The 19,146-nt window shown below is 52.2% G+C and overlaps 9 protein-coding genes across 9 annotated transcripts; 8 read left to right on the top strand and 1 right to left on the bottom strand.

Moving 5' to 3' along the window:
- Positions 1 to 1,254: 1,254 nt before the first annotated feature.
- On the top strand, positions 1,255 to 3,332 carry M430DRAFT_92757 (hypothetical protein; the record flags this gene model as incomplete). The annotated part of the gene is made up of 2 exons (XM_024869732.1): positions 1,255 to 1,475; positions 1,532 to 3,332. The coding sequence occupies 2 exons, from the start codon at positions 1,255 to 1,257 to the stop codon at positions 3,330 to 3,332; spliced, it is 2,022 nt and encodes a 673-aa protein (XP_024725608.1).
- Positions 3,333 to 3,768: 436 nt separating this feature from the next.
- On the top strand, positions 3,769 to 4,387 carry M430DRAFT_162883 (hypothetical protein). Its single transcript, XM_024863436.1, has one exon. The coding sequence runs from the start codon at positions 3,869 to 3,871 to the stop codon at positions 4,253 to 4,255; it is 387 nt and encodes a 128-aa protein (XP_024725609.1). The 5' UTR covers positions 3,769 to 3,868; the 3' UTR covers positions 4,256 to 4,387.
- Positions 4,388 to 4,948: 561 nt separating this feature from the next.
- Positions 4,949 to 6,167, top strand: M430DRAFT_47139 (hypothetical protein; the record flags this gene model as incomplete). Its single annotated transcript, XM_024867904.1, has 3 exons — positions 4,949 to 5,125; positions 5,210 to 5,272; positions 5,328 to 6,167. The coding sequence occupies 3 exons, from the start codon at positions 4,949 to 4,951 to the stop codon at positions 6,165 to 6,167; spliced, it is 1,080 nt and encodes a 359-aa protein (XP_024725610.1).
- Positions 6,168 to 6,364: 197 nt separating this feature from the next.
- Positions 6,365 to 7,630, top strand: M430DRAFT_162874 (hypothetical protein). The gene has a single exon (XM_024863435.1). The coding sequence runs from the start codon at positions 6,562 to 6,564 to the stop codon at positions 7,285 to 7,287; it is 726 nt and encodes a 241-aa protein (XP_024725611.1). The 5' UTR covers positions 6,365 to 6,561; the 3' UTR covers positions 7,288 to 7,630.
- Positions 7,631 to 7,902: 272 nt separating this feature from the next.
- M430DRAFT_55487 (hypothetical protein) lies at positions 7,903 to 8,830 on the top strand (the record flags this gene model as incomplete). The annotated part of the gene is made up of 3 exons (XM_024868545.1): positions 7,903 to 8,230; positions 8,423 to 8,787; positions 8,827 to 8,830. The coding sequence occupies exons 1-3, from the start codon at positions 8,033 to 8,035 to the stop codon at positions 8,828 to 8,830; spliced, it is 567 nt and encodes a 188-aa protein (XP_024725612.1). The 5' UTR covers positions 7,903 to 8,032.
- A 686-nt stretch (positions 8,831 to 9,516) lies between these two features.
- On the top strand, positions 9,517 to 10,733 carry M430DRAFT_47140 (glycosyltransferase family 32 protein; the record flags this gene model as incomplete). Its single annotated transcript, XM_024867905.1, has 2 exons — positions 9,517 to 10,627; positions 10,681 to 10,733. 2 exons carry the CDS (start codon positions 9,517 to 9,519, stop codon positions 10,731 to 10,733), a joined length of 1,164 nt encoding a protein of 387 aa, XP_024725613.1.
- A 1,080-nt stretch (positions 10,734 to 11,813) lies between these two features.
- M430DRAFT_132256 (hypothetical protein) lies at positions 11,814 to 14,198 on the top strand. The gene is made up of 2 exons (XM_024862238.1): positions 11,814 to 12,396; positions 12,534 to 14,198. The coding sequence occupies exons 1-2, from the start codon at positions 12,004 to 12,006 to the stop codon at positions 14,100 to 14,102; spliced, it is 1,962 nt and encodes a 653-aa protein (XP_024725614.1). The 5' UTR covers positions 11,814 to 12,003; the 3' UTR covers positions 14,103 to 14,198.
- A 785-nt stretch (positions 14,199 to 14,983) lies between these two features.
- On the top strand, positions 14,984 to 17,018 carry M430DRAFT_162973 (hypothetical protein). The gene is made up of 5 exons (XM_024863437.1): positions 14,984 to 15,443; positions 15,550 to 15,648; positions 15,702 to 15,826; positions 15,877 to 16,391; positions 16,493 to 17,018. Exons 1-5 carry the CDS (start codon positions 15,194 to 15,196, stop codon positions 16,818 to 16,820), a joined length of 1,317 nt encoding a protein of 438 aa, XP_024725615.1. The 5' UTR covers positions 14,984 to 15,193; the 3' UTR covers positions 16,821 to 17,018.
- A 222-nt stretch (positions 17,019 to 17,240) lies between these two features.
- On the bottom strand, positions 17,241 to 18,477 carry M430DRAFT_113511 (hypothetical protein). The gene is made up of 2 exons (XM_024861515.1): positions 18,162 to 18,477; positions 17,241 to 18,068 (listed from the first exon to the last, which is right to left on the bottom strand). The coding sequence occupies exons 1-2, from the start codon at positions 18,292 to 18,294 to the stop codon at positions 17,341 to 17,343; spliced, it is 861 nt and encodes a 286-aa protein (XP_024725616.1). The 5' UTR covers positions 18,295 to 18,477; the 3' UTR covers positions 17,241 to 17,340.
- Between the last annotated feature and the right edge of the window lie 669 nt (positions 18,478 to 19,146).

Genomic DNA, 19,146 nt, shown 5'->3' on the forward strand with positions numbered 1-19,146 from the left:
TTCGTTGCCCACATTTGGTTCAATCTAATATGATGGCATGAAAGATGCAAATGCACTTGAATCGATCTGCTAAACTGGGCCGTTGGATACATGTAAGGAATACAGCTCTGTTCTCCCTCCCCTCCCCCAGAACATAATCATTCAATAGGTACTTATTATCCGCCAGTTCCTCCAGCACAGAGCCTCAATCGCGGAGTGTGGCACGGAAACGGTACCTAAAGCATATCACTTACATGAACTTCAAGGGCCTTTGTGCGACCTATTGACTGCATTTCACATAACTGGCAGTAATCATTGGTATAAATCAGCAATTCTGCATGTGCGTGCGTTCATGCGGTACCAGGATCAAGATCTGGCGGCAATCTAAGGTGGTATCTCCTTGAATCTTTGTCCCCGCCCCTCTTCCCAGAAAGATCATTCCTGCATGGAAGGTCTCCAATACGTGAATAGCAGACGGATGACCGGCATGTTCTCCATCCCATTCCATGGGCATCTTCCACCTTTGCTTCTTCTTCCATAACGCCAAGATTATTTTCAAAAACGGCTTCTAGTTCGCTTTCCCCTTGTTGTGTGGGAAGATTCCAACTCAAAATGTTCAACGGCAATCCTTCTCCCACCCCATACCACCATTGTCCATCACTTGACAGCCAATCAGAACTCGAACCACAAAGGGTGGTGGCTGCTTTTCCAACAAGCCACTTCAAGTTATGATACTCCCCATTCCATGGCGATTGGGAAGAGACACTGGTGTGCCATTATTTCTCAAGCTGCTCAGTTGACCAGGTTGGAACGAATGCTACGTGTGTATTACTGTATTACGTACTTCAACTAGCCAAGGGACGTTGATATGGAGTTAGCAGGGAAGGATGCTTTTGGGGTGAGAAAGGGAACGCCCATGAGCACTGTGGCGAAATGTTATGGAACCAATTAAGTCAGACAGGAACCATACTAAATTCGAGAGAAGTAAGGATTTATGAAGTTCTCTTCAACTCCAACTTCAAGGGTCCCCCTCGAAGTATTACGTAGCGATTGCCGAGCGTCACGTCTTCCCCGCGATTACCTACGCGTCGGAGAATCAATTATCCAAATCTACATCCACAGCGGATGCAATTTGACGGACATGGAATTTTATACATCACTAGAAACGTCTCATCATGCGCAACAGTAGAAGTAATGCTTCTAAGAGGGAAGCTATAAGCTAGGGATCGAGCGTTGTGGATAGCTTTATGTGCAGCAGCGCTTCAAAAACGCGAGATGTCTTCGCCGCTGCCCTTCCAGCCTTCCTCGCCAGAGTCTGGCAATGGAATACGTCGCAAGTCCCAGTTTACGTATAGGCAGTTGGCACAACTTGCGCTGTCGTCGACAACATGCCCTCTGAGAGTTATCGCACACGTCGATCTTGATGCTTTCTACGCGCAGTGTGAAATGGTGCGATTGGGCGTCGCGGAAGACCAACCATTGGCTGTTCAACAATGGTATTCTACGACCTCGCTCATGCTGGATAGGATGATAGCTAACGTGGAAGATGCAGGCAGGGTCTGATCGCCATCAATTATCCATCTCGCGCGTTCGGTCTCACTCGACACATCACAGTCACGGAAGCGAAGAAGCTCTGTCCCAACCTCATCCTGCAGCATGTTGCAACTTGGCGGGAAGGGGATGAGAAGTGGGCATACCATGATGATGCCGCGAAGAATATTGCTACGCACAAGGTCTCGCTGGATCCGTACCGGCTGGAGTCTAGGCGGATTCTGGCTTGTATAAAGGAGACTCTTCCAGCAAACCTGCAAAAGGTAGAGAAGGCCAGCATTGACGAAGTATTTATGGACCTGTCAGCGCAAGTCCATGCGATAATGCTGGAACGATATCCTGAACTATCTGTTCCTGCGCCAAACGATGACCCAACGGAACACTTACCTTTACCTCCGACAACAGCCCTTGATTGGAAAGCTGATGCCGTGGTGGATCTCGACACTGGCGAAAGAGAAGAGGATGACCCTGATTGGGATGATATCGCGATCCTAATAGGCTCTGAGATAGTAAGGGACGTTCGCGCTGCTATTCGAGAGAAGCTAAAGTATACTTGTTCTGGTGGGATTTCGCGGAACAAGATGTTGGCCAAGCTAGGCTCTGGACACAAGAAGCCAAACCAACAGACAGTGATAAGAAATCGAGCTGTGCAGCAATTTCTGTCTGATTTCAAGTTTACAAAAATACGAGGCCTAGGAGGCAAGCTAGGCGAACAAGTGTCTTCAGCCTTCAACACTGATACAGTCAAAGACCTGCTTCCTGTTTCTATTGAGCAGCTAAAGCAGAAGCTTGGAGATGATACAGCTATATGGTTCTACCAGACGATTCGTGGGATAGACACAAGCGAGGTAAATTCCAGGACCCAGATCAAATCCATGTTATCTGCCAAGTCATTTCAACCCAGTATCAATACCCCAGAGCAGGCCAAACGCTGGTTACGAATCTTTGTCGCCGATATCTTCTCTCGATTAGTCGAGGAAGGAGTTCTTGAGAACAAGAGAAGGCCAAAAACAATCAATCTACATCACCGTACGGGCGGTCAGACGAGGTCTCGACAAGCCCCTATTCCTCAAGGGAAGAAGTTGGACGAGTCTGGACTTTTCAACCTTGCACAGACCTTGATGGGTCAAATCATACTTGAAGGCAATGCCTGGCCATGTTCAAACATTAGCCTTAGTGTTGGAGGATTCGAGGACGGTGTTAGTGGGAACATGGATATTGCGGGTTTCTTGGTGAAGGGTGAGGAGGCGAAGGCGCTTAACATGAGTCCCCGAGATTCCGATACAAAACATGTCAACCAAGGTAGGCGAGAGAAGCGTCGACGCATTGAATCACCGGGAGGGATCAAAAGATTCTTTGTCACGGCGGACAGTGTAGACGAGCACGATGATGACTTTGGAGCCCAACAACTACCCAGACCAGATGCCGTCTTCACTGAAGGTCAAGATGCGTATTTGACAGAATATGGTGAGGTAGCGAGTCCTCATGAGAACGAGACGGACAATAATCAGCAGATAAATGACACGCCTTTGTCTGGTTCACCGGCCCTTGGCCAACAAGGGCTTACCGGCTACAGTTGCAATCGTTGCAACTCGATTCTGTTATCTGCAGATGCCCTGCAGAGCCACCAAGATTGGCACTTTGCAAAGGATCTCCAAGAGGAGGATCATGGGCGCGCTGCTCAGGCCGTTAAACCATCCGCGCCAAGCGGAGGCAAGCACGTTTCTCAAAGCTCAAGTAAGAAGAGGAAGAGTGGACACGGGAAAGCAGAGAAGGGGCAGAGGAAACTAGCTTTTGGATGACCACCAAAATCATCCTCGCCGTCTTTATTCCCACCTATTCCCCATCTTCTATAGCGAAAAGGCACATTCTTGCATACGGTACCGCCGACGGAAGCTATCCGAATTCCCGACCGAGCAGCGGTGACCATGGACCGGAAGTGCTGTATGGAGCCGCCCCCCTCCCCCCAGCCCTATCAAATTCCGAGCAGAATTTCTTTATATCTTTGTACGACCAGAGTTCAGGGGTGAGACCCGGGGGTGGGGCTCCAAGCGTGGGAATGGCGTAAGAGAAAGGGACGATTTGCATGGACGAGGGGGCGAGAAGAGCATCTCTGGGAGGGATGCATCTGCAGGTCATGTGTACCACCACCACCGCAACTCCCAGGTTATGCAGGCTTGCGGTTGGAGGATTACTCGCCGGCAGTGAAAAGAGAGTAGGTCTCCTGGGTACAGTACTTTTGCTTGGCAGGGGGGGGATTGTGAATGGTGGTATATACGTGGGGCCATTGGATGTTTAGGAGACCGATCAGCTGATCTCGTCCCTTTCCTGCCCGGGCATGCCGTCTTCTTCCATGCTCGCACCTCTCCTTTCCCGTCTTGTTGGTATCCGGAAGCCTCAGGTATCCAGCGTCCCGTCTGGACCCACGCCGGCCATCACTCTTCCCACGCCGCGAGTATCCCGCAGCCAGGTGTCGCGCATGGGACTTCGCTGTCAAGCGAGGGTCGGTGGCCGCTTGTGCAGCGAATCAGAGGGCGGCGTCGGACGGCGTTGGGCACCATTAGGCTGTACTGCATGGAGGCCCAACTTGGTGGCGGGCCTGAGGCCAACGCGAGCCTCTTTCTCTCGAGTCTCGGCGGTCTGCTGTGGCCGGTGCAGGTTCAAGAGGGGAAGAGAGGGAGAGACGAAAAGTCTGCCGAGGGATGGGATATATGTACTTATGTAAAGGATCAACTGCGATGCTCCACGATTCTATTCCTTCGCTTGATGACTGCCGCTGTGGTGAAAAGGTACACCTGCACGGTTAAAAGCAGCAGCATCTCTGTCTCGGAGAGGGGGAAAAGCGGCACCAGACCAGGGGTTCCCGTGGTGCAAGCGAACAGAACCTAAAGCGGCGGCTGCTGTTTTCGCGCTCTCGCAGATTCCGATTCACAGACTCTCTCTCTCTCCTGTCAAGACTCACGCACTTGTTCCTCGTCAGCCCATTCATTCACCGACCGCCCTCCTCTTCGTCCTCTTCGTCTTCTTCTCTCCTCCTCCACTCACTGGTCCCTGCCCTTTCCTGGCCCTCGCTTACTGGACCAGGGCCGCCCTTTTGATTGGACAGGATCTGCCCACCGCCTTTTCTGTGCTGGAGCGCCCTCTCCCTCTCTCGCTCTCTCCCGCCTTCCCCCCCCTCCCCGGCGCTGCTACTGTCTCTCGAGTCTTGCCCCTCTGCGCTCTCGCGACTGACTACTGGCCACTTTGTCCTTCCATCAGCTTCCCACCACCGCATTCTGCACCTGCGCCCGGCCTGACGTGGTGTGCGTGACTTGCCTATCCATCCCCATCCATCTCTTCCCTTGCTTCGGGCTGGCCTTCTTCTTCCTGTTTCCTTTCTTCTCACAACCTTCTTCCATCCTAATCGTTCCCCCTCATCATGTCTGGCAGAGACAGAGATCGCGATAGAGACAGAGCCCCGCGCTCCCAACCACAGCCAGCCGCTCGCACGAACGAGTATTTCGTGCCTAAAAATGGTATCGATAGGGAGGTCATCACCGCCGACATCTGTCGATACCTGGGCAACGATGCTCTCGTGCGGCCTGGCACCTACGAGGTAGGCTCCCCGAGATCAAGAGGGGCAAAAAATCCCCTCGCCGAAAACGCGCGACCAGATGGCTGATATCCTCCCCTTCTTCAGGACCCCGTAACGCGAGTAGTCCAGCAGGGCTACTTCATCACCGCATACCGAAATCTCACAACAGTAATACCGCTCCCTCACCTCCTGGCCCTGCCTCACTAATCTTTCCCTCCGACAGGCAATGATTGCGGACCTCAAGCAAGATTCGGAGAGATGGGATGCCGAGCGGCGTCAGACTGCTTCGCGAGGGCAGCCGTCAAATGGTATCTCTTCGCGGGACTCGAACGGTATAGTTCGAAACTCTAACACGCCTATAGTGGAGTATCGTTCTTCCACAACACATCAGTCTCGCCAGTATTATGGTCCCACGGAGGCTTCTTCAGGAGGCAGCCAGGGATTTGGAGCCTCCCCAGGATACACAGGCGCTGCAGTAAGCGCGCAACAGGGAGTATATGACAATGGTTACCCTAGCCAGCCCAGCTATGCCCAGCCAGCTCCAGGATATGCTCCCCAAGGATATCCCACCCAGGATAACTACTATGTTGCCGGAGCAGACTTAACCGTTGACCAGCAACGTTCAGGCCGTGCTCCCGTCCCGCAGTCCGGGACCATCCCAAGGACAGGCCCAGCCCAATATGCAAATCCTTCTTATCAGCAGCCAGATGCCAGAGGTTATCCCGCCTACCCCTCTCAGTCTACTCCTTCTCCAGCTGCGTATGCCCAGGGACCTTCACAGCAGCCGTCGGACCCCTTCTATCCTCGTGGTGCGTACAATCAAACGTCATTTTCTGAACCTCCTCTCCGCAAACGAAAGCTCTCTAACAGTTCAGCTGCTGCCCAAACAGGTACTTATGGTGACCCTACCCCGGATATGTATGATGGCCGCGGATACCAGGATGCAGGAGCCTATAGTCAAGCCCAAATCCCAAGTGCGACAGCCACTTCCGGATCTTCCAGGCGTGACCGTGACCGGGACGCGGATCGCGACAGTAGGCATCACCGTAGCACCCGCCGTTAGCATTTTTCATCCGGACTTCTTTTTTTCTTGGGGTATCTGCATCCAGCGAATCCATATGTCGGTCTTGCATTTTTCTTCCGGCGTTTTTTCTAATTTCTCTACCCTTCCATGGATTTTCTGGCATACCTGGAACAAATTACCGTGGATATTCCCGCCCACTTCATGGAACAGACCACTATTATGGGCCCTTGAAAAAAAAAGTCTTTTTACCACCAGACTTTGATGAGTTGTCATGAGTGAACTCATCGGAAGTGGAAACCAAGCTGGACCTTCATACCAAGGTGGATCCGTGTCCTATCCCACATTAGACATGTTTTCTTTTCCCTTTGAGACTGGATCGATGACCGGATGGATATACGACCACCATGGAAGATGATTTTATGGCCCTTTGCACATGCAGTTCATCTGCTTTAATGCCGTTACGAACCGGGAGATGCCTGGAGAAAGAGAGTGCATCTGTTGGGCGGTCTCTACTGTCCAGTGCATCAGTGATTGCATCAGTACAGGCGTTCAGGATCTGTTTTGTTTTGTTGCTTCTCGGATACCACTCTGGACCCTGCTGCCTGGATCCCTGCTACCACTGAGCTTGATCGTCTACGTTCCTTTTCCCTTCTATTTCTGTTGGGTGGGTCTTCTGGATTCTAATAGAGGCGTTGGCTTCGGACCAGGCAGCATGGCAGAGGCGTACTTGTGTATATATATGTATGCGCGGCTCAGGCACACGATGGAATACCTTTCACTCTTCAGACCCTTTCTCTTCCAGAGGAACGTCCCGCATGGAGATCAATCTTTGCCTGTGGATCTTGCTGCTAACCTTTCTAGTTTCCACCGTGCATTACAAAGTGACCTTTTGGAAATGGACCGCCCGGTAGGACCAGGACTTTCATTCTTCAGCTACCGTTGGAAAATTGCATTCTTTGTGTCCTTTTTTTCATCGGATTCGCCCTGGCATGCAAGGTTCCACCAAATGGTTGATTACCGGACTTGGCCAGGAATCCCGTGGAAAGTCAACTGCCTAGGAACCGCAAACCTGTGTCTACCCTGTAGCTTCTACCGTGTGGATCTGGGCTTATTTTTGTGCGTGAAAGAGTTCCTGGGATCCAAGGATCATGAACCATGATTGAATTGAGAATATCCGCTCTTCGGCAATGCATTGGCCGTTGATATCCGGGAGCAGGTTGGTTTCTAAGCTCCCTCTTCCTGGATCGCAGAATAGGAGGCCGCCGGAAGTGTCTATTGAGAGGCATCTAATCACACGTCTACTGCATGGAATCCGGGTTTCTGAAGCCTTACATGGACACCCATCACAGACAGCCTTGAGGCCAGCAGGCTCGGGTTCCTACATGTCTAATTCTAATAACCGACAACGGTTCCCACTCCGCGGCAAACAGGCCTAGACATGACTCCAACTATGAGACTACTTCGGATCCGCTGTTTGCCCAGTTCAATTATGATGTTCTGCTGATACCGCTCTCCTCGTTGGCTCTTATGTACTGAACCTCACATTGTTTCTCTACCTCAACGGGACTGGCAGACTGACTCTTGTGTAGGACTTTGAATGGAAGCCGGGCGATGAAAGAGGCTACCGGGCAGATCGAAGAGTTGGATGAATGGGACCAAAGGCCGTGGATAGAGGGTAAGGCGAGGAATATATGAAGGAAGGGGTTGCTTCCTAGGACTCTAGGACGGATGGGAACGAGCAGAGGAAATTTCAGGTTGGCATTTTGAGCCGTGATGGAGATGACGGGGGGGAGTGATAATCAGGAGACTTTGAAGCTCACACCAACCAAGCCATCTCGAATGCCATTTACCGTTCTTTACCTACCTTCCTCCCCTAATTCCCCTTGCAAAGCACATGATTCGTGATGCCCCCCTCGGAGAAGAGCGTCTCAGCACGCGCATCAGCATCGATTCGCGGACGGGTGAGAACCGCAGACCGGGCACCCGTTTTGCTCGTCGCACGGGGCGGCGACACCCGCCCCCTGATCGTCGCCGGTCCGGCAGCTGTAGTCGTAGTAGCGGAGGGTCGTCGCACGGCGGGTTTGTCGGCGGGTGGAGGCACCGTCCGTAGTGTCGAAAGGAGGAGAGGTTAGGTAGGTCGGACGGGATTTTTATGGTGGACGGCCCGTCTCTCGTAGTATACTGGTCTGGTGTGCGGGCGTTTCAGGAGAGGGCGATCTTCTTCAGAGAGGTTGGAAGGGTATAAACCGAGAGACAATATTGGTACTGTACTGTATACTGTACTGTATAGGTAGGATGTAGAGGAGATTGAACAAGCACGAGTAAGGAGAGGAATGAAGCTGAGCTGCGAGATGCGCGCACATGAGTCGAGGTTCAGGACAGGACGCAGGGCTCTCACTCAGGAGAGCGATGGACGGGGGAGGGACATGGGTACGGGCCGGGAGGGCTGGTCGCACGGAAGAGGAGCTATGGGCGTTTTGGGGAGGGATGAGGTCATTGGGGATGGGGGGGATGTAGATGACAATTTGGGTGATTGGGATTTGGGAAGAGATTTATTGATTATGATATTGATTGATTTGAGGAGAGGAGAGGAGAGAAGGGGAAGTGGAAGAGGAGGGGAGGGGAGGGAAGGGGAGGGGATGGTTGAATTGATGGATGGGTAAGGTATAGAATGATATACATATGTACATATACATAGGTAGATGGGTTGATGGATTTTTATATATATCCTCTATATCATATTCTCAAGAAGAAAGGGACTTGTCACAGCAAAAACATCCACCTCCGTCATTGGCACGGCTCCCTCAGCGTCGATCGACGACCCGAGTCAATAGCGAACAGTATTGACGCTGTTGCCGGCGTTTCAGGTGTTCGCTTGCATTGCATCCCGCCCGTGGCTCCGCGCAATACGACGCAATACGAAGCCCGTGACGAGGCGGGCTCAGGAAGACAAGAAAGATAATACAACACTCCACGACACTGCCTCTGTCGTCTCACACACACACGTACTCATTCCTTCTGATCCTCTTCTCTTCTTTTCTCTTCTCTTCAGCTTCACTTCTTCCCCTTCAAGACAAACAACACACTCACTTCTCCCCTCTTGCCAACACCTCTGCCTCGTCCCTCGTCCCTCGTCCCCCCCGATCCATGTGCGCCCGGCCAGAGGAGACGTCCCCCAGTCAACTCTCCGCGCTCCCCAGCCTTCTTGGCAGCCGTCATTCTTTTTTTGTCCCCGTTCCCTTCCCACGTTTCCCCTTCCGATCATTTTCGACCCTTAACGACAACCTGTCGCCCTCTTCTCCATTTCTCACGACATAACTGATACAGAGACGCCGCTGTTTCCCGTCGAGACGTTGTGCGCAGACAGCAATTGCTGTCGATTGCAAAGATGCTCACCTTCAGGAGGGCCCTGGTTGCTGCGGGCTTCCTTATCACCATGCTCTTCCTCATCTCTCGAACGCACACCACGAAGCCATATCAGGAGCCACTGCCCCCGAAAGATGCTACGGAGGTGCAACAAAGCGTAAAGGACGAAGGGCAGACGAAAACTGGATACGCCCCGACTACCCCTGTCTCGACCTCGAGTTCCGCCAAGGTGGCTCCCGCAGTTGCTGAGAAGAGGCCCCAGCCCGGACAGCAATTGCTGCAGGACTTATCACGGGCACCACTGAAGGACCGGCTCGCATACCAATTCCCCTACGACGTTGAGTCCAAGTTCCCCGCGTACATCTGGCAGACCTGGAAATACACGCCGGCATCTGGTGATTTTGGGGAGAGCTTCCGTCCGGCTGAGGCAAGTTGGTCGGAGAAGCATCCAGGTTTCATACATGAGGTCATCACGGATCAGGTTGCGGTGCATCTTCTGCGGCATCTGTATGCCTCGGTGCCGGAGGTTCTCGAGGCCTACAACTCCCTTCCCCTTCCCGTGCTGAAGGCCGACTTCTTTCGCTACCTAATCCTACTGGCCAGAGGAGGCATCTACTCTGATATCGACACGCATGCCATCAAGTCGGCCGCCGATTGGCTCCCGGACAGCGTTCCCCGGGAGGCCATCGGACTGGTGGTCGGTATTGAAGCAGACCCCGACAGGGAGGACTGGGCACAGTGGTACTCACGCAGGATCCAGTTCTGCCAATGGACCATCCAAGCGAAACCAGGGCACCCGGTCCTCCGCGACGTTGTTGCCAACATCACACTCCGGACCCTGCAGAAGAAGAAGGACGGATCGTTGAAGTCCTTCCAAGACAAGAATGTCATCGAGTTTACTGGGCCCGCTGTATGGACGGATGCCATCTTTGACTATATGAACGACGAGAAGTATTTCGACATGAACACTGGGAGTGGCAACATTACGTGGAGGGATTTCACCGGCATGACGGCCCCTAAGAAGGTTGGCGATGTTGTCGTCCTGCCCATTACGAGTTTTAGTCCGGGGGTAGGACAGATGGGAGCCGGGGACTATGATGATCCGATGGCTTTTGTCATGCATGAATTTGAGGGTAGGTTTGCAATTGTTGAGTATTGAGGAAGCAATACTAAACTACATCTCCAGGAACTTGGAAACCAGAGAGCGAACGGCATATTGGCGAAGAAACAGCCTCTTGATCAAACAGATTCCCTTCTTTCCTCCTATGTAGGAAGTACTTGTATTATTTTACGACACGATGAGGAGCTACATCTTCACAATGCATATTCGAGCGTTCATTCACGGGTATCAGCGGCGTACACACACCACCACACTTTACGGAATGGGTAAATTGGCAGGTCCTGTTTGTTTTGTTTTTGCAAGGGGGAAGGGGTAAAAAAAAACTATAGACCAGGGAGCTTCTTCTGATTGGGAATTTTGCCTTGCCTGCCTGCCTGCTGAAGGCGGTTTAGAAATGAGGGGACCAGCTATTCTGAATTGTATGCACGCAAGCCCGCGCACACACACACGTGGGGAGGAGAGTCCTCGGGATCCCCCACGACATCCGAAGAGAAGTCATCGGTGGAGGGAAGGAAGGAAACAAACCAAAGCCGGGAGGGGTGAGGATAGGAAAGAAAGAAGCAAGAAGGACACGAATTTTTTCAAGAGCTGAAACTTTTGTGTACTTTGACTGAGCTGAGCTGAGCTGAGCTGGAGAGACGAGAAATGCAATGCAATGCAATGCAATAATATTTGCACGCACGTCTTGTCTGTTCTACCTATCCTATCTATCGATCGACATTAGGTAGGTATGCGAGCCTCGCTTCTTCTTCATCACTAAGGAACAGGGAGGGAGGGAGGGATCTGGCGGCGTTCGGTTTTTTTTTTTTTTTCATGATGCATAGGAGGGAGTTACCTAGGTAAGGTAGTTACTTTTGTTGTTGTTGTTGTAGCGAAGAAAAGAAAAAAGAAACGAAAATAAGAATATGCTGGTTGGTTGGTTGGTTGGTTGGTTGGTTGCGTACGGTAAGGTAGGATAAAAAGTATGGATGTGAAGATGAATGTGAATGTGTGGATTTCAAATAGCTTACCTACTTATAATCAAACCTACCTTATACTTCTTCTTCTTCAACCCACCTTTAATAACCCCTCCCTTATATATACCTGGTAGGCATAAACATCACAATATGGTCCGAGGTCTAGGGAGGTACCTAGGTACCCCGCACCCCCGCATTTCCCACTCTCCACTCCACTTCCCCCCATCAAATCAATCAATCAACCTCCACATCCCCACGCTTCATCGCATCTCTAACCTGCCTCTCTCTCTATCTATCCAACCCCTCTTCTTCTTCTTTTTCTTTTCGCTATTATTATCCCTCGCTTTGACTCTTCGATGATTACTCGATGGAAAAGCGGAGAATTTATCATGAGATATTGTATGAGTTGATTAAGGAGTGAATTGAACGAATCATGAAGCTGCGCGCTATACTCAGGAGTCGAGGTAGCGGTAGCGGTAGTGGTAGTTGGGCATGGGCTCCTCCTCCTCCTCCTCCTCCGAGGACAAGAAGGGGATATCTAACAAGCAGCCACGCCCACGGTCCCAGCTCGCCGCCTCTCCTCCCGCACACCATCCCGCAACACTTCAGCAGCATCGTGTCCACGCACGGTGATCGTCTCGGTGTCATCTCGCGCTCGCAGAACACGAGACTCACGTACCGAGAGCTGGATGAGCGGAGTAATGCGCTGGCGAGGGGACTGCAGGAGAGGGGCGTGAGGAAGGGGGATAGGGTCGTCGTGAATCTGGGGAATGGCTGGGAGAATGCGGTCCTGAGTTATGCGGTTTGGAAGGTTGGGGGGGTGTTGGTGAGTTTTTTTTTTTTGGTTTCTTCTTCTTTTTGGGGGGAAGAGGGGAGGGGCTTTGGTCTTTTTGGGGGGGGGGGGGGGGAACGGGGATGGGCATGGGAATGGGGATAGAGGCTAATAAGGGGTGTCATACCTAGGTACCGTTGAATCCAGCCTTCAACTCGACACAGGTCATCGCGGCACTCTCGCACCTCGCAGCCGCCCACCTAGTAATCGGCACCGAGACCAATCTTCCATACAAGCAGCCGCGGGAGAATATCTCGTTGTTGAAACAGATCGTGCCGGATCTTGCATCGTCCAGGGTGGAATCGGCAGCTGTGCAATCCCTCCGCAATATCATCCTGGTTGACAATTCCGAGGACCGCGTGGATATCTCTCCGCTCAAAGCGACGATTCCTTTTACGGATCTTATAAATGGGACGGATGGGGGGAGGGAGGTCGTCCCGGATGAACCGCTGCATAGGGATGATATTGTGAATATCCAGTTCACGTCGGGCACGACGAGCCTTCCGAAAGCTGCGTGCCTCACTCATCACTCGATCTTGAACAATGGGTATTTTATAGGGGAACGCATGGGGTTGACCCCCGAGGATGTGGTTTGTTGCCCGCCGCCGTTGTTTCACTGCTTTGGATGCATTCTGGGGTACATGGCAACGGCTACGCATGGCTCCGCCATCCTCTTCCCGAGTGAGGCGTTTAACCCGGAAGCTTCCTTGCGCGCAGTGCAGGAAGAGCGTGCTACAGCCTTATATGGCGTAGCCACCATGTTCGTCGCCGAATTGGATCTCCTAGCCAGCGGCATCGTCCCACACGAAGGCTTCGAGCATCTCCGGACCGGCATCGCGGCCGGCTCTTCGGTGCCCAGCAACCTCATGGCGAAGCTGCACGAGACCCTGAACCTCACGGGGCTGACGATCTGCTACGGCATGACCGAGACGAGCCCCGTGAGCTGCATGACGACGCCCACTGACCCGCTAGAGAAACGGCTCGATAGCGTCGGCCGTCTCATGCCGCACGTCGAGGCCAAGATCGTCGCCGTCGACGACCCGTCCCGCATCCTGCCCATCGGCGAGAGGGGCGAGCTCGTCGTTTCCGGCTACCTGGTCATGAAAGGGTACTGGGGGGACGTGGCGCGCACGGAAGAGGTGCGTATCGTGGAGCGCGTGGTGGAGGATGGCGAGGCGCGCGAGAAGGTGTGGATGCGGACGGGCGACGAGGCCGAGATGGACGCCCAAGGCTACGTCAAGATCACGGGCCGCATCAAGGACCTGATCATCCGGGGAGGGGAGAACATCCACCCGCTGGAGGTAGAGAACGCGCTGTTCAAGCACCCGGCGGTGAGTGAGGCGAGCGTCGTGGGCCTCCCGGACGAGCGGTACGGCGAGTGCGTCGCCGCGTTCGTGGTCGTCCATCCACACATCCGCGTGGGTGTCGACGATGCAGGGAAGGGCGAGGCGGCGGTGGATATCGACGAGGAAAATAATAAGGGGGAAGCGACGAGGGATAGGGGTGAAGTGTTGACGAAGCGAGATGTTCGGGAGTGGGTGCGCTCCCAGCTGAGCAACCACCTGGTCCCGAGATACGTCTTCTGGGTGAGCGAATACCCGAAGACGGCGAGTGGCAAGATCCAGAAGTTTAAGTTAAGGGAGATGGGCGTAAAGATGCTGAGGGATGCGGAGCTGGTGAGAGGTAGGATGAGGAGTTGATGAGAAAGGGGGAGGGTGGAAGGGATGAGGTAGAATAGGTAGCTTATATGTCGTGGCTATGAGTGAGATGGGCTTCACTTATAGATGCTTGACTTGAACTGGAGGCATAATCAAGGGGGTTTGAAGCTTGGATATCGAGAGGGGAGATGATTGTTGTTGATGTTGTAGTCTAGAGGGGGGTGATCAATGATAGGGAAGACCCATAAATTTATACATACCTAGTAGTTCTAATGCGATGATATGCACCGGGATTTTACTGTACTACGGAGGTAAGGGATGCATCAAGTTGATATATCCGGCAGAGGCCGAGGTGGGGATACAGAGATATAAAGTAATTAATAAATAAATAAACAACATCCTTTTCTCAACCACAACCACAACCACAACCAACAACCAACAACCACAAACATTTATTTTAACCATTACTAACTTTCTCACTCCCCCCCACGTTTGAACGGCCCTCCCCACTGCGTCATCCCCCCCTAAGCGAAACGGACGAACAGGAGCCGCGGGTCTCGACTCGTCGAACCCCGATCAAAGCAGAAGAACCCCTCCCGCGTCTCCGATTGCTCAATTGGCATGACCCCACCAACCGTCGACTTAGGTATTGCTGACTTGCCTTTGTGGGTGATCTAAGTTGTGGGATGTCCCATGGACGGGAAGCTGTCATCCATGATTCGGAGCGTCGTCCTCTCTTAACATCTACGTACCGTTTCCATTCTCGACCTCCCCGTCTTTGATCCGCAGACGACGACGGCTACGACCACCGATCGATCGGGAATCATAGTAACAAACTGTTGAGGGAAGAATAACGGAGGCGCGAGGATAACTTGCTTGGTGGTGATCGAAGGGATGAGAGGCTAAATACCATTGCATCAGCACCATCATCATCATCATCGCACGGAAATCAACCATCGAACCTTCATCCTCCATCGAACAACCAACGTACCTACTACCATGCCGTCCAAGCTATAATCTCCTCTCCTCCATCCACGAACCAAACCTTCTCCAGACCAACGCTCCTTCATCCCACATAACCCCGCCGCCTCCTCTCTCAGGTCGGGACATCTGCCCCACCTCTTCTCTGCCCCATGTTAGGCGGCGACATCAAGAAGATGGCCGCGACGCTACTACATCACCACCGGTCGACGCCCGCCGGCACCCCCGCCGTGGATCCTGATGTCGTCGAACAGGAGAAGAAATTCGTCGCGGCGTTCAGCGACCAGACACACGTGTTGCCGCCTGATGAGATACAGCAGGATCCGAGGAATAAGGAGTTGGGTGGGAAGTCGAGAGGGTTGTCGGTTAGGGATTTTGAACTGGTGAGGACGTTGGGGACTGGTGGGTTTGAATCCTTTTCTTTGATTTGGGCTGCTTTTGTAAGGGGTTGCATGGGAATGCATGAATGAATGAATGCATTTGGCTGATCGTTGTGTCCTGCTATTAGGGACCTTTGCTAGGGTGTGGCTTGTACGGCTTGCAAGCCCGCCGGAAGAGGAGGACCGCGATAAAGTCTTTGCTTTGAAAGTCTTGCGCAAGGCTGAGAGTGAGTTCGCCCATTCGGATTCAGACTTTTGGGGTTGCTGACAGCGAGGGAAGTTATCAAGCTCAAGCAGGTTGATCATGTCAACCAGGAACGACAAGTTCTGGCGGATGTTGCGGGTCACCCTTTTATTACCACCTTAATTACTACCTTCTCAGACCATGATTCATTGTATATGCTTGTCAGTCCCCTCTCTCCAATTCAGAGATTCGTGCTGATATGAGAGAACAGCTCGATTACTGCCCTGGAGGCGAAGTATTCTCCTACCTCCGCCGAGCAAAGCGCTTCGACGAGAACACCGCCCGCTTCTACGCCGCCGAGATCGTGCTCGTCCTCGAGTTCCTGCACGAGCGGGAAGGCGTGGCGTACCGAGACCTGAAGCCGGAGAACTTACTGCTGGACGCGGAAGGACATATCAAGTTGGTGGATTTCGGGTTCGCGAAAAGACTTGGTAACAGTAAGGCAACCTTTTCTCTCCTCCGCAAGTTCAGGAGGCCGAAGAGCGTCCGTGGTGGTCTTAGTGTCTTTGGTATTGACGATGCGGCACTTATCGATCATGATATTGACCATGACAAAGGGGAAACTTACACGCTGTGCGGCACCCCCGAGTATCTGGCTCCGGAGGTCATCCAGAGCAAGGGCCACACGACCGCGGTCGATTGGTGGGCGCTGGGCATCTTGATCTATGAGTTTCTGACGGGCTATCCCCCGTTTTGGAGTGCGAGCCCTATTGAGATATATAAACAGTGCGTTGACCTTCTCTCCCCCTCTCATTATATCCAGCCAGGACTCTCCGATTTATATATCATATTTTGCTCTTTTCCAAAACGCATGCTCACATCCACAGGATTGTATCAAAACCCGTCTCGTTCCCCTCCGAACCGGCCATCTCACCTGAGGCGAAAGACATCATCCGCCAATTCTGCACCGTCGACCGATCACGTCGACTCGGCAACATCTCCGGCCGAGCACAACGAGTCAAGGAGCATCCGTTCTTCCGCGGCATCCAGTGGGATGACGTCTACTACCGTCGATGCCGCGGGCCCATCATCCCACCTATACGATTCAAAGGCGACGCTCAATGCTTCGATATCTATCCAGACGAGAAGTTGGGCCGCGATCTGTACACGGACGATCTGAGGGCGAAGTGGGAGGACAAGTTCAAGGATTTCTGAGGTCGGTGTCGGGAATCGGTTCTTCTGGTACAGACGGTTTCTTGTAGAGACGGCGTGGGGAGACAGGTTGGGAATCGGGGTGGGGGTTGAATGGGCTGCCACCATGGTTTCGGCGTTTTCGGGACATGGGCAGATAGATACCCAGTATCTTTTCAGGACAAACATTTGGATATGATGTTGGATTGGGCAGGCATACAGGCTGTTGGGGTGTATATAGCGGCTTTCATATAAGCATACATATTCTCGCGTGGTTAGGAGAGGGTTCGAGGGTCCTTTGATGATGAGCTGATTTCCTCTTCTCTGGGGTTGGGGGTTTAGAAGGAATATCAAAAGTTAAAATTGGGGGGCATTCTTGACTTCGGCATTGATATACACAGTAGATGGTATGTAGTATGAATGACTTGGATATTTATGATTGGTCTGCCTGAGATTAGATATAGATTAAGAATAGAAGAGAGAGATGAAGAGATAGATAGATATCAAGGCAAGCCGACCTTCCCCCAAAAGCCACACCCACAGCCTACCTCCCCTTCTTCCCCGCCAAATACCATTTCATAACCCTCTCCCACACTTCGCCCCCATCCCCAAGCACCACGTCCCCATGACACGGGATTATATTCCTAACGCCCCACCCCCTAATCCTCTCCACACTCCTCCCAAACGCCTCCCTATCCGCCCTCCCAAAAACATACCAAACCATACATCTCTGCCCCCACGCCTTTCCCCCCGTCCCCCCCAATCCCCCCAGCACCCAATCCCAAACGTTCCTCCCCTCCGTCGTTCTCGAATACTGTTCCTTGGGCGGTAAATTAAACAATAAATCAGCCTGGATGAGTGTTTTCGTCGGGCGGTGGAAAAATGCGATTTCTCGATTGGGATGCACGTCCACGAATTCGATATCGAATTCAGCGTCGAATTCTGGCGTCACGGATTTCTGGGTGCGGGATATGACGGTGTGGAATTCTAGAGGTGGGGGCTGCTGCTGCGGGGGTGAAGAGGGAGATGAGGGGGGTTGGGATTGGGATTGGGATTGTTGGCGTTGCGAGGCAAGTTTCTCGGGAAGGCCAGATGGACAGATAAGTCGCGCGTGAGGAAACGCAAGACTCCAGGATTGCAAAGAGAGGTAATGCTCGAGATCCGGGGCCGCGATGTAAGATACCTGGTTTCCGAGACGGGAGAGCGTGGCGTAGACGCTGGGTGTGAGGGGTGTGGGGGAGAAGATGGCGAGGTTTCCGGTGCTGAGTTTTACTTGTTTAAGGGGTTAGCTTCTGATCTGGGGAGAGGGGCGTTTGGGAAGGGGAATAATTGGGGGATGGGATGATGAAGGGGGGGAAGGCAAACCGATGGTAGCGCGACCCCCGAATTTCAAAATCCCGAAGCGCGCGAAAGGCAGAGAGAGAGTCGTGATGTTTGGGAGAACATCCCGGATCACAAGCACGGCTTCGGGGTCCAGTGGGGTTAGCTGGCGGGGCATCGTTTGTGGGGTGTGGGGTTGCTGAATCGAATTGAATTCAGTCGAGTTGAATTGAGCGAGGTCTCGAGATACCTAGGTAGAGAGAGCTCTTTGAAGGGATTGACAAAGGTTGATAGTAAATCAGAAAAGATCAACCTTTATGTAGGTACGTTGTAGTATGCATATATGTATGTAGAATTTAAATTCAAGGTAATGTAAGTAAGTAGTGTAAGCAGCCTCAAACCACATGGGGCCTGGAACGGCGTACCTTATGAATCAATCAATCAATAAGGTAAGCAGCACAGCGGTGACGTGGTAGAGTTTCTTTTAGCGGGATATGATGCTGGTGCTGATCATCCATCTATCCGTCCATCCATCCAGCCAGCCAAGCCTTATCATTTTCTAATTATTACAGTGTTATTTTTTGTATAGGTAGGCGTACCTAAGGTACAGTAAGTGAGGTAGGTACCTTGGGTGAACGAGAGAGATCCAATGCAATGCAGGAAATCGAACCGAGACCGGGATTCTGCATGCTTTGGCAGCTGGGGATTATCCTTGTCAGGGGTGGTATATTGGAGCTTTGATATAGGGAGAATTTGACTGGGGTTGGCTTGGATTACAGAGTTGGATTAATAATTGGATCGTACCTAGATCCATTAGATAGATTGTTTACTCATCTTGAACATTGCCAAGCTTGATATCGTACCTAGGATTGCGAATCTAAATCTCACGAACCCCTTATTGATACAGTAGATTGCACATTCCGATCACGTTCTCAGGCACAGTGTGGAAGAAGAAGTTGCATGCGATTTATCTATCTAAAGAGCTAGCTAGTATTGCTAGTATTACAGGCGAAGAAAAGCCTGTGTGGTA

This window comes from Amorphotheca resinae (assembly GCF_003019875.1).
Source record: "Amorphotheca resinae ATCC 22711 unplaced genomic scaffold M430scaffold_1, whole genome shotgun sequence".
Classification (NCBI taxonomy): domain Eukaryota; kingdom Fungi; phylum Ascomycota; class Leotiomycetes; order Helotiales; family Amorphothecaceae; genus Amorphotheca; species Amorphotheca resinae.